Here is a 12540-nt window from a genome sequence, read left to right as displayed (position 1 = left end):
AGGTTCAATCCCCAGCTTCTCCAAGTATGGCAAAGAGGTAATCCTGCCTGAAACCCTTGAGAGCTGCTGCCAGTCAGTGCCAACAATACTGGGCTAGCTGGACACATGGTCTGACTCAGTATGAGGCATCTTCCAATGTGGCCTGATCAACTACCAACTTATTTATTTATTTATTTATTTATTACATTTTTATACCGCCCGATAGCTGAAGCTCTCTGGGCAGTTCACAAAAAACTTAAGATACAAAGGTGGGATCATTTAGACCTTTGTTTACATGACACAGCCACCAATTCATTGCCACATCGTCCCGAAGCTGTGCATTTTCACAGTGTCGTTTTACCGCATATTTTAACTTTGCTCCGCCATCACCATGCTTCTCTGTGCATGTGTCATTGATGGGGTGGTAGGTGAAATTTGGGGGCAGATCTCACCTCCATCACTGCTGTGCGACTTCCCATTTTTCTTTCCTCTGCTCTCTGTTATCACGCAGGTAACCCAAGATGACAACTGATTGCCCAAAGCATGTGTGGAAGTAATTCATTCCTGCAATTCCCTAAAGTAACTCATTCCCTGCAATGCCGTTGACCGAATATGAGCGGAGTGGTTGGGAGAATCCCTTTGAATGCTGTTTTTGCAACGACCAGACCAGTGAATGTGCACATGAGTGTAGTGAGTTTAAAGGGTGTTTGCTCCCCCAATGAGCCTTCTTCCTGCTGACAAAGGGTTGTTGTTGTTGTTGTTGTTGTTGTTACTGCATTTATATCCTGCCTTTTTTCCTCTTAAGGAACCCAAGGCGGTGTACATAATCCTCCTCCTCTCCATTTTATCCTCACAACAACAACCCTGCAAGGCAGTTTGGGCTGAGAGTCTGAGACTGGCCCAAAGTCACCCAGTGCGTTTCCATGGCCGAGTGGGGACTAGAACCTGGATCTCCCGACTCACAGTCCAACACTTTAGTCACTACACCACACTGGGTTGGCAGAAGGCGAGTGTTGGCTAAACATACCTCGAAGTAACTCATTATCCTCCATTGGACTCAATTCAGTTTGCAGGGGGGGGGGCAAGACAGTTGTTTTAAGCCCTTCACTCTTTTATAAGAATGAAGGTATGAAGGGCTGCAGTGCAGGCTGAGTGGGGTGGGGCGGGGGAATGGGGAGGGGGAAGGGAAAGTTGCCTCAGTTGCCTCAGCTGCCTGCTTCTCTGCAGTGGCTGGATGTCCTAGGAGCATTCTCCCCTCGCTCACACACGTCCCCAACAGGCAGCTGATAATTTCACAGCTACAGGGTGAAGGAAGGGTGGGAGAACTCTCCTCTTCCCCCCTCCTCATCACTGTGGTCTCCCTTGGCCCCAACCTGCCTCTTGGCAGTGTCCATTAGTGAGGGAAAATACTAGCAAAAACAGGGGTGACACTGGGTGAAGTACACAGAGCCTGATTTTAAAAGCTAATTACTGCCAAATGACCCCTAAACTTGTTGAGCAAGGGTGGACAAAAGGTGCCAGATAAAACACGTCAACTCACAAGTAACTCATCCTCCAATGCACTTCACTGAGTGGGGGGAGCGGGCGGGGAAGAAGCCTCCGCTCATTTGCTTCCCCGCATCTACGCAGTTTATGACATTCAGTTCTATTCCCCATCCATGGACACTATTGCCACATTTACGGCCCTGTGCCACAATGCTGTGATGTTTCCTCACAGAATACTCCACACTCAGTCCCACCCGTGTGTTGCAGTAGTAGTCACTTCGAAGCTACACTAGTGCAAGTTTATTGGGAGTGTCCATGAAAGCAGTGCTGTGTAGACAGCCCCCAGAACTGTGACCAAGAAATCTTTCCTATCTATTACTTCTAAACCTGCCCATACTTATATGCCAGAACTTAGCAATAAGAAACCAAGTAAAACACAGCACCAAAAATAGATTATTTAAACCCAGGGCTATTATGAGAGGGGTGGAATAAAAAATGAAGAGCGAGATATGGAGCATTGTTCGTTCACTGATATCGGAACTGAGCACTCTGTCAGATTAAACCTTTAATCCCATACAGTCCTGGCACCCTCCGGGTCAGTGGGACTACAACCCATGTGACTGGGGGTGATGGGGGTTGTAGTCCAAGATACCTGGAGGGTGCCAGGTTGAGCAAGGCTGTTATACCCACTTCCCTGGGAGTAAGTCTTACTGAATTCAAAGGGAGATATATATATATATATATATATATCTGTCTGCCCTGAACATTAGCTTCCTTTTGGAATGAAGCAAGTGAAGTGGTTACCACCAATTGCTCTTGGTTTTGTAAACTGGACATGGTTGATAAAAACAACAACGCTGTGAACACTAGGGGTCCGGGATGCAGGTTAAGGAACATTTCCTTTGCAGATTTTCATATATATATATATAATTAAACTAAATAATAACATGTTTGGTTTCCACTAAGTAACCAAAGAATGACATCATGATAATCTTAGCATAGCCTGCTTGCCTTCCAGGCTCTGAGGTAAGATGAAATGCTTGAATGTTGTTGTTGTTTTTAATTCCATCTGAATCAGTGAGCTCAGCCTTCATTTGGAAGACCAAGAGAAAGTGTGTCAACCTTTTGGATCACACAGGTTGTGATTAACCAGTCAGGAAGAATAAATTCCATCTAGCAACTACTCTTCCCCCCTGATCCCTGCATTTGCAGCATAGTGGTTCAAATATAGTTCCAGCGAAAAATGCACAAGGGAAGAGCACTTAAAATATCTGTGGGGATGTTTTAAAACAGTGGCACAGTATTGCCTGCAGTCTTATGTCCTGAGCTCATGCTTAAATCCAGCTCGTTCTCAGATTCAAGCCGTTTGTGGTTTGAAACACCACATAATTTTAGCGTATTTCTATCAGAAGTATAATGAAAATGCTGACTCTGGTGGCAGATGTGAAAGTCCTCAACTGATACCCCATCCATTGAATCCTTCCTTATTGTCGTCTCAGCAAGCTTAACTGGATCAAACAAAAGCTCGGTTTTATAATATATGAATTACCAGCGTACCTGCAGGAGTGAATAAAAGCTTGGAATACAGTGAGGCGCTGTCAGCAACGTGAACCATGAAGCTCCAGCACCTTACATGAATGTTTCTTCAGTATGCTAGGCAGATACGCCAGTTTTAAAGCTTCCGATATGAGTGTCAGTCAAAGTTCGTACAAATACTCAAAATATAAGAAACTTTGACAGAAACAAGTGCTCTGACAGAAAAAAAATGTGGTATTTCATTATGGAATGGGTATCTCGAATCCATTCTTACACCTTTTTATTTATTTTTTATCAAACAACAGCAAGGGTGTCATTTTCAAGGTGCGTGCGAATAGGAGATTCCTGTTCCTGTAACCCGATACTTTTGCATTAAACTAGCAAGTGAAATTCCATAGAAAAACAGAAACAACTGAGCACAGAAGAATCCTATTGTAAGCTAACTTAGTTGAAAACTGTACATGAAGTTTTTCTTGCCCTGAGTGCAAGAAAACAGGAAAAATAAGTGGGAAACAGGAAAAATAAGTGGGACAGGCAGTAGTGCAATGGTAGAGCATCTGCTTTGCATGCAGAAGGTCCTGGGTTCAAACCCCAGCATCTCCAAGTACGGCAGAAAAAACCCAGCCTGAACCCCTGGAAAGCTGCTGCCAGTCAGTGTCAACAATACAGGGCTAAATGGACGAATGGTTTGGTTCAGTGTAAGGCTTCTTCCTATGTTCCTGAGTGAATCATCCTTGTGTTTCTCCTCTTCTTTCTAACATCCAAAATGGGCTCCTGCACTCCCTGCCCCCCTCACATGGGGATAACCATGTGTTTGCAATATAAGCACAATTCGCTATCTTCCCATGGGGGACACACAGCTGCCTTTACTTTGGATGTTATGAAGAAGTGTGAAAAGAAAGAAAGTGGAAAGCTCTTATGCTTCCCCACATATGTTTCAGTGACTCAAGTCATTCTTATTTAGCACACCTGAAAGTCAAACGTTATGTGGCACCTTTGCCATGTAGATCTTTAGCCTTTTAACACAGTAGCGCCATCCACACAACCGAGATAGTGCTGCTGTCACATAAAATCCCCATGCAGCGTGGAGAATGCAGTGGGAAGGGGGATCGGGAAACATTGGGCAAGCTGTTTCTGCCTGACACTCAGGAGGGGTGTTTTGAAGGTGCACAAAGGCTGCAGTGGGCACCATGCTTCAGTTTTGCCTCCAGTTGTGTCTCCAGTGGCAATCTGAGTGAATGGGCAGGTTTATGTGGGGGGAAACAGTCATTTACATTTCCTTGCCCTGTTGAGGATTCCTGTTTCCCCCAGCATTCACACATGCTGGCAAACGGACACAGGATACCCACTCAGTGAGACTTCGGCCTAATCTACACCAAGCAGGATATAGCACTATGAAAGCGGTATATAAAAGGCAGGAGCTACACCAAGCTGGATATAGCAGTATGAAAGCGGTATATGGTATGTGTCAATGGGCCCCAACAGTTGTCAGTGCACCTCAATACCACTATAAAGCAGTAGTGTTTATATCCTGCCTCTTATATACCACTTTCATACAACTTTCATAATGCAGTATCCTGCGTGGTGTAGATTAGGCCTTCTTTTATTCAGGGAAATCTCACAGTAAAAAGCTTAATGGTCACGCACTTCCAAAATACTTAAAGCTGATTGATGGTCAGAAAGCTTTAGGCTTCAAGATAACATACAGTCAAAATGCTTTAACAACCTTGTTTCCCAGTTACCATCTTAACGGTTCCAAAAATGGGTTCTAAACCCAACCAAAGGAGGGGAAAGATTCCTGATACGATTCTTCAGGTAATCACAATGGGGAATTCTTGAAAGGCTTAACAAACCATCCCAAGGAGCTAGTCCTGCACATACTTTAGCTCTGGGGAAACTCCCTGCCACCTGAGTCTGGCAGAGGAAAAGTCCATCCGTCATTCCCAGCCTGCTGTATGCTGAGCTGACCACAAACACATGCCCCACAGCAAATGCAAGCTTAAGTCTATGAAAAGCCTCACAATACTTCTCATGGCATAGTCCTTCGAAATCCAAAGCCCAAATGTAAGAGAATCTATGTGCAGAGTTCTTCCAAAGTCCCAAATGATGACGGATCCAAACAGGGAGGGATTTGGGGCCAGGAGTCGAAAGATGTTCCTAGCAAAGGCTCCTCGCCTTTGTTCCAGTTTATAAAGGGAGGCGTAGGTCTGTTCAAAACCTCTTGACAGACAGGGGCTAAGCCCGTAACTCATGCCTGTGTCCAAACAGGGTGGCACTGCTCAGCCCACCAAGATGACACTACAATCTGAGTGACTCTTTCAATAAGGGCCCCCCACCTTTCTAAAACACTCGATAAGTTTCCCACTGAAGTCTAAGAGGTTCAAGGCCAAGACAGGGAGTGAGTTACTTCCGTGAGAACTCTGACAGAGACATGTTTGCACAGACATTCCAAACTAGTTCTAATTAAATCTACCTACAATCCTGCAAGGCCTCCCCGGCCTTGCATGAGACTTATACCTGACAGCCCCAAACCATTTATTTTATTTATTATTTATTTATTACATTTTCATACTGCCCAATAGCTGAGATTCTCCAGGCAGTGCACAATTAAAACCATAAAATACAATAAGTATACAATAAACATTAAACGTTTAAGAATGTATTACTATTTGGGGCTTCACAGGTACTTTGATTTGTGCTTGGAAAGAAGCCAGAAACCAATGAGGATTGTTCAATATGAGAATCATGTTCTCCGACAGACAGGCTCCGGTTAGAACTTCGAGCAGGTATCCCAGCCTGCCATTCCTAGAGACATGCTGGAGCTCTTCACTGTAAGCAGATTTACTGCAGAGAAAAATTCTGGCCTAGGCTACTATGCTTACCTGCCAGCAAATCTATGCCCTAGGTTAGCGCATAGACTAAGGTGAAGCTGAAACTAAGCAGATCTGGGGCTGGTGAGTGCCTGGATAACTGCCCGGGAATTCCAGGTCTGCCACCTTGAGTCCTTTGTTAGAAGGAAGGTGGGATACAAATGCATTAAAATAAAAGAAATAAATATAGATTGCCACGTTTGTAGGGGATGGTGTTCTTACCAAACGGAAGACTACAGGGAAATCCATGTCTCTTTAACAAGACACTACCTTCCCCTATTACACAATCTGGTTAGTGCCTCTTTTATGAGGGACTGCTTGGTTTTAGGTGTGGATTGCACCACCTGTTTTTGGGACAGGGAGATCTGGAGAAATACAGCTAGTACAGACACATTTTACATCCATGCCTCTGGATTTCATTCCTCAATTGTTCACGGCAGAGTGCTGAGTGACAGTGAGGATTCATCTGTGCCACAACTGCTAATAAAACAGTAATTGGTGGGAACTCTAATGTTGATCACAGTGCTATAGGCAAAATGAGTATTCACAAATATTCTCTATGCTAATGTACGGTAAATCTGCAATATCACTCCAAACAATATTACACAGAGCACAGGCTTATTTGGAATAGAGGACACAAGGAAATTTACGTGGGTGGGAAAGCATCTGTTGCCAGCTGGAGGAGGAAGTGGTACACCACACTTACTTCATAAGTGTGAGGTTTTTATAAACAAACTCTCTTGAGGATTGTTTAAAATAGACAGAAAATGACACACAGTCTCCAACTGGGCTATGTTATGTGTTTTTAGAAGATTGTATACATTCTAAAAACATTAGCGTGCTTCCTAGTACTCTTCCCAAAAGGCTCTATTTTTAACTCCAACTTTTTCCGAATGGTGGGCAGATGCGGCACACAGTAGTTTTCGGCACAACTTTTCTGATGAAACGGACCGGGGGCGTGATCTTACCTGGCAATGAAAAACATATTCAGGGGTCGTCTTCTTAAATTTCATGTTCCAAACCAAGGCCACCCCATCTGGTTCGTGTGGGGCGTCTTCATTGTTGTTATATGAAGCAACCATCAACTCAGGGTACTGCGAAGAAAAAAACACAGTAAAATTTGAACATGCAGTGTTCAGTGCTGATATAAAAAATCACGTAAGTGGATAGATTCAAAAGGAAATATAAAATAGCAAGAGGGCAAGCAATTCCAGTGGGTGTCCACAATTTTATTTATTTAAGAACATAAGAAGAGCCTTGCTGGATCACACCAAGGGTCCATCTAGTCCAGCACTCTGTTTCCACAGTGGCCAACCAGCTGTCGACCAGGAACCCACACTCTGTTGTTGTTGTTTCTAAAAATGACCTTTCAGAGTACATTTTGAGCAGAAGCTTGTATTCAGGGCGAAAGGCTAGCGAAAATAACTACATCAAAAGAAGTCTTCTCCCATTAGTGATATTGAGCTAAAATAATAATAATAATACAGGCCTACCTTGACAGAATTGCTGTGCAATTGTGTGCATGTTTACTTGGGAGCACATTCTACTGTGTTCAGTGGGGCTTACTCCTTTGAACTCATATATACAATTGCATCCTGAATAAGATACATACCGCGAATCACTCCAAACATTTAAGAAAACCACTACGTTTTGATTTAGTTTGGGATTTATATGTTGGCATGAAGCGGTTTTTATGGGCTCCATCACACGTGGGAAAACACGCTCCCTACCGTCGCTTCTCCGTTCTTGTTTTCATTGCTCAGTTACTTCCTGTTTCAAAACAAGAAGTAAACAACAAGCACGAGGCCCATTCAGTAGGCTGTTCTAATCCCGCTGCTTCTCCTGCACACAGGAGAGAGCAGCAAGTTCCGGGCTGAGAGTATCTTGTCACGCAACGAAGGCCAGAAGGGGCGGAAGGCGTGCGGGAGGCAGATGACATCATGTGAGGGACCTGCGAAAAATCTGTGCGTGCCCAGTAGTGAGCGTGCAATAAAACGCTCGTCGGATGGATCCCTATGATAACCCCCTTAGAGATCTTATGATATCAAGCAGTATACATATAAGTAATTTAAGTAATAATGATGAGAGTGCCCTTAGGACAAGGGTGGGGAACATCAGACCTAGGGCCCCAATCCAGATGCTCCTGGGGTCCCCAGGTGACCATGGCCCCTCCCCTGGCCCCACCCCCTTTCCCCTAACCACTGGTCATTTGACGGGTTTGCGCAGTGTTTCCCCCATTTTAAAAAGTTGAAAAGCCTCTCCTAAGGCTTACTTTTATTTATTTATTTATTTATTTATTTATTACATTTTTATACCGCCCAATAGCCGAAGCTCTCTGGGTGGTTCCCAAAAATTAAAACCATAATAAAACAACCAACAGGTTAAAAACACAAATACAAAATACAGTATAAAAAGCACAACCAGGATAAAAACCACGCAGCAAAATTGATATAAAATTAAAATACAGAGTTAAAACAGTAAAATTTAAATTTAAGTTAAAATTAAGTGTTAAAATACTGAGAGAATAAAAAGGTCTTCAGCTGGCGACGAAAGGAGTACAGTGTAGGCGCCAGGCGGACCTCTCTGGGGAGCTCATTCCACAACCGGGGTGCCACAGCGGAGAAAGCCCTCCTCCTAGTAGCCACCTGCCTCACTTCCTTTGGCAGGGGCTCACAGAGAAAGGCCCCTGTAGATGATCTTAAGGTCCGGGCAGGTACATATGGGAGGAGGCGTTCCTTCAAATAACCTGGCCCCAAACCGTTTAGGGCTTTAAATGTCAATACCAGCACTTTGAATCGGGCCCGGACCTGGACTGTCAGCCAATGAAGTTGTAAAAGGACTGGCGTAATGTGATCTCGCCGGCCAGTCCCTGTTAGTAAACGGGCTGCTCTGTTTTGTACCAGTTGAAGTTTCCGGACCGTTTTCAAAGGCAGCCCCATTGCTGTAATAAACGAGAGGTTATCAGAGCATGGATAACTGTAGCTAGGCTATCTCTGTCCAGATAAGGGCGTAGTTGGTATATCAACCTAAGCTGATAAAAGGTGCTCTTTGCCACTGAGTTCACCTGTGCCTCAAGTGACAGTTCTGGATCCAAGAGCACCCCAAACTACGGACCTGATCCTTTAGGGAGAGTGCAACCCCGTCCAGGACAGGGTAAACATCACCTCGCCGGACAGATGAACCACCCGCTAACAGTACCTCCGTCTTGTCTGGATTGAGTCTCAGTTTGTTAGCCCTCATCCAGTCCATTACCGTGCCCAGGCACTGGTTCAGAACAGTCACTGCCTCACCTGGGTTTGATGAAAAGGAAAGGTAGAGCTGGGTATCATCCGCATATTGATGACACCTCAGTCCACATCTCCGGATAACCTCCCCCAGCGGCTTCATGTATATGTTAAACAGCATAGGGGATAAGATAGAGCCCTGTGGAACCCCATGGCTTAGGAGCCACGGCACAGAGCAATAATCCCCCAGCACCACCTTCTGGAATCGGCCATCCAAGTAGGAGCGGAACCACTGCAACGCAGTACCTCCAACTCCCAGCTCAGACAACCTATCCAGAAGGATACCATGGTCGATGGTATTGAAGGCTGCTGAGAGGTCTAGGAGAACCAACAGGGTCGCACTCCCCCTGTCTCTCTCCCGACAGAGGTCATCCCACAGGGCGACCAAGGCAGTTTCCGTTCCAAAACCAGGCCTGAAACCCGATTGAAATGGATCTAGATAATCCGTTTCATTCAAGAGTGCCTGGAGTTGTCCTGCAACCACCCGCTCAAGCACCTTGCCCAGGAAAGGGATATTAGCCACCGGCCTGTAGTTGTTAACATCCTCCAGGTCCAGATTAGGCTTCTTACTGGCCATAAGAGCTTTAAGCTTCAATAAACTCACATTTTTGTATTTTTGGTCCCTCCCACCACTGGAATGCGGCTCTCAAGAGCTTCTTCACAATTGAATTCAACCCTTAGACTGAAAGAAGTTCCCCACCCTGCTTAGAACAACTCACAGTAACATCTGAAACAGCAAGTAACTCACCTGCACTCCCATATAATACGGTATCAAAATGAGCACATTTTACCATTTTAGTTCAGCCATGTTACTAAGCCCTCAAAAGCCACTAGCCTGCGAAAAAATGTCCTGGCCGTGGAGGAGGGGGCTTCATTTCCTCCGCAGACGGTACAGCAGCCAAGTGGGCTACCAGAGGAGAGACAGAGTGTTCTGTCTCTCTTTTGCCAAGCGATTGAGATTCCACGCTGACCATAGAGGAAGGAGATTCGCTTCCTCCGCAGCCAGCATGGAGGCTGAGCGGCCTGGCAAAGGCAGGACATTTTATTTTGACCCTTCTTGGCCAGCCTACTCAGTCATCTGGACGGAAGTCCGTGCGCTTGCCTGTGTGGAATTCTTGGTTATCACTGGCAACCAAGTGAGTGGTTATATGCAAGATCGAGTTATTTATTTATGTTGTTTTGGACTTACCTTTCACACACAAAATCCTAGTAGCCAAAAGGTAGCTTACGATGAATAAATAAATAAATAAATAAATAAAAACACCCTACAAAAATACATTCAAATATAATAAGACGAACAACAGAGCAACCACAAATACAAAGCAGGAAAGAAAACAATACATCCAGAAGTTGTGAATAAAAGACAGCTGATAAAAAGCAAATTGCTGTATCTCCAATAATGTATAAAAGCCACTGAAGGCACATGAAAACAGGTTGGAGGCACATGAAAACAGGGGAAAGCCAGCCTAGCTTCATTTAGACATGTTTCCTCGAAGATGCCAACCAAGTATCTTGAATTCCAGAGGGTAGTTGGGACACTAGCTGGGATGGTGGGCTTGGAGATGGCAAGCTGGGAAAAGAGTGCTTTTCTTTTAAAAAATGTGTAAATGTGAAATATTGCACAGCTGTTTTTAATATAAGGGGGGGGGAACTACTGGAATCATAATGTCTAAACTACGCATTTCATTTTATATAAGGGTTGCCAGTTTTTCTCCCGTAAAACTCTTGTGCCTTTGGCAGCTGCATGCCAAACAGGCATTTAGCCTGATTTACCTGTTTAATATCTGCTTGTCACCCAACTATTAGAGGCACAGGAGTCCTGTCACAACAAAAGCTAACAACCGTGTGTATACACACATGTACAGATAGATAGCTAAATCGTTTTCACTGTTTTCTGTCTATGCTTCGAATAATCATATCACCACCGCCAGCACAATACATTTGGTTTTCCTGGGAGGTATGTTTGTGTGTGTGTGTGTGTGTGTGTGTGTGTGTGATTGTGTGTATAATTTTAACATGAACCATTGTAGTATGTCCTGCAGCTGTGACAGACCTTCAGCACTGGTATGAGGAGGTCCTCTTACACAGGTGGGCCTCAGGGGACTACCTGGTAGCAAATAAATAAATAAATAAATAAATAAATAAATAAATAAATAAATAAATAAATAAATACATTATTTATAACCCGTCTCTCCATTTGGATCGAGGCAGGGAACAACAATAAGTATAAAATACATAAAACTAATACCGACTAATATGTGACACTATAGTGGGAGCATTGTGGGAAATTTGTTGCTGCCCTAACAAGCCACCCAGGAGGGAGGAAGAGGGGACAGGGCAGATACTAGCCTAGCAGTGAACCCTGGTAGCAGTCCAAAGACGTTGTGTGCTTTTGGCAGGGCTAGGAGTGTGGGACTGTCTATAAGCACTGAAAGCCCCAGGGAGGCTGAGTGGTGGCGCTGCAATGATTGTACGACGCAGCAGCCACCTCGCAGCCATCACAGGGCTTTCCCGCGAAGCTGCAAAGGGAAAGAAGTCAATTACCCTGACTTTTTTGTCCGGAGCAAGGTCGAATACAGTACAACCACCACCTATTCTTGCTCTGGAGTTGTGAGGCAGGCGTGGCCGGGTGGATGGTGCCCCCTGATTGGTCACCATCTGCCCAGGGAGAAGGCAGGGGGCGATCCTGGCCACTGGAAACCCCATGCTTTTGCTGCTGCATTGAGATTACCTACCGCCACCCTGCAGCAGCAAAAGCTCGAGGTTTTGCTTATTGCAGGTGCCATTCAGACGCTGTATAGGCAGCCCCCTATTTCTGGTGCTTTCTCATTTGCAGCTCATTGGAGCTTATCTATCCCGTAAACATTAATACTCTTCACCCCCACCATCCTGATTCACACAGGATTCAACTGTGCTGCTTTCCTTGCATTAATCCAAACACTGTCTTGGGTAAATTGTACAAATGTAACATGTCACAATGTACTGTGCCCTACTAAGCTCTCTTTTGCAGCACACTTTCAAAGCACAGAGGTCAGAGGTCAACGCGCCCCTTTTTGACGTAATGCACAGTGACACCGAAACTCCGTAAGGCGTACATCCGAGGAAGATAAGAGTTTGGAGGACGGGAAGGTGAGACAGGGCCACCCCAGAACAAAGAAATGGGAGACAGAACATGCTTGGATGCCTGAGGGGGTGAACAATTACATTTTGGCATTTGCCTTCCAAGTCAGCTTTATCTTGCTGTCCCGGGAATACAGTAAACGCTGCTTGTTTTTTTTTAAAAAAAAACACTATCAGATAAGAATTCCATGTAATTTCCAGCCCCTTGAACAGCCTAAGATAAGTGTTTCCTCAGGCTTGTTTCTCATTTCTGTGCAAATCCACAT

The 12540-nt window shown here is 44.8% G+C and overlaps 1 protein-coding gene across 6 annotated transcripts in view; it reads right to left on the bottom strand.

Moving 5' to 3' along the window:
• DYNC1I1 (dynein cytoplasmic 1 intermediate chain 1) overlaps nucleotides 1–12540 on the bottom strand; it is a 235578-nt gene that overhangs the window by 104151 nt on the left and 118887 nt on the right. For all 6 annotated transcript variants that reach the window (XM_063123101.1, XM_063123117.1, XM_063123132.1 and 3 more), the window contains exon 10: nucleotides 6839–6964. In XM_063123101.1, coding sequence (XP_062979171.1) covers nucleotides 6839–6964 — 126 coding nt within the window. The remainder of the gene's footprint in view (nucleotides 1–6838; nucleotides 6965–12540) is intronic.

The sequence above is a fragment of the Elgaria multicarinata genome, chromosome 1, assembly GCF_023053635.1.
Source record: "Elgaria multicarinata webbii isolate HBS135686 ecotype San Diego chromosome 1, rElgMul1.1.pri, whole genome shotgun sequence".
NCBI classification, from domain to species: Eukaryota; Metazoa; Chordata; class Lepidosauria; order Squamata; family Anguidae; genus Elgaria; species Elgaria multicarinata.
The sequence above is the reverse complement of the archived record's forward strand: the minus strand, read 5'-3'. Positions and strand labels throughout refer to the sequence as shown.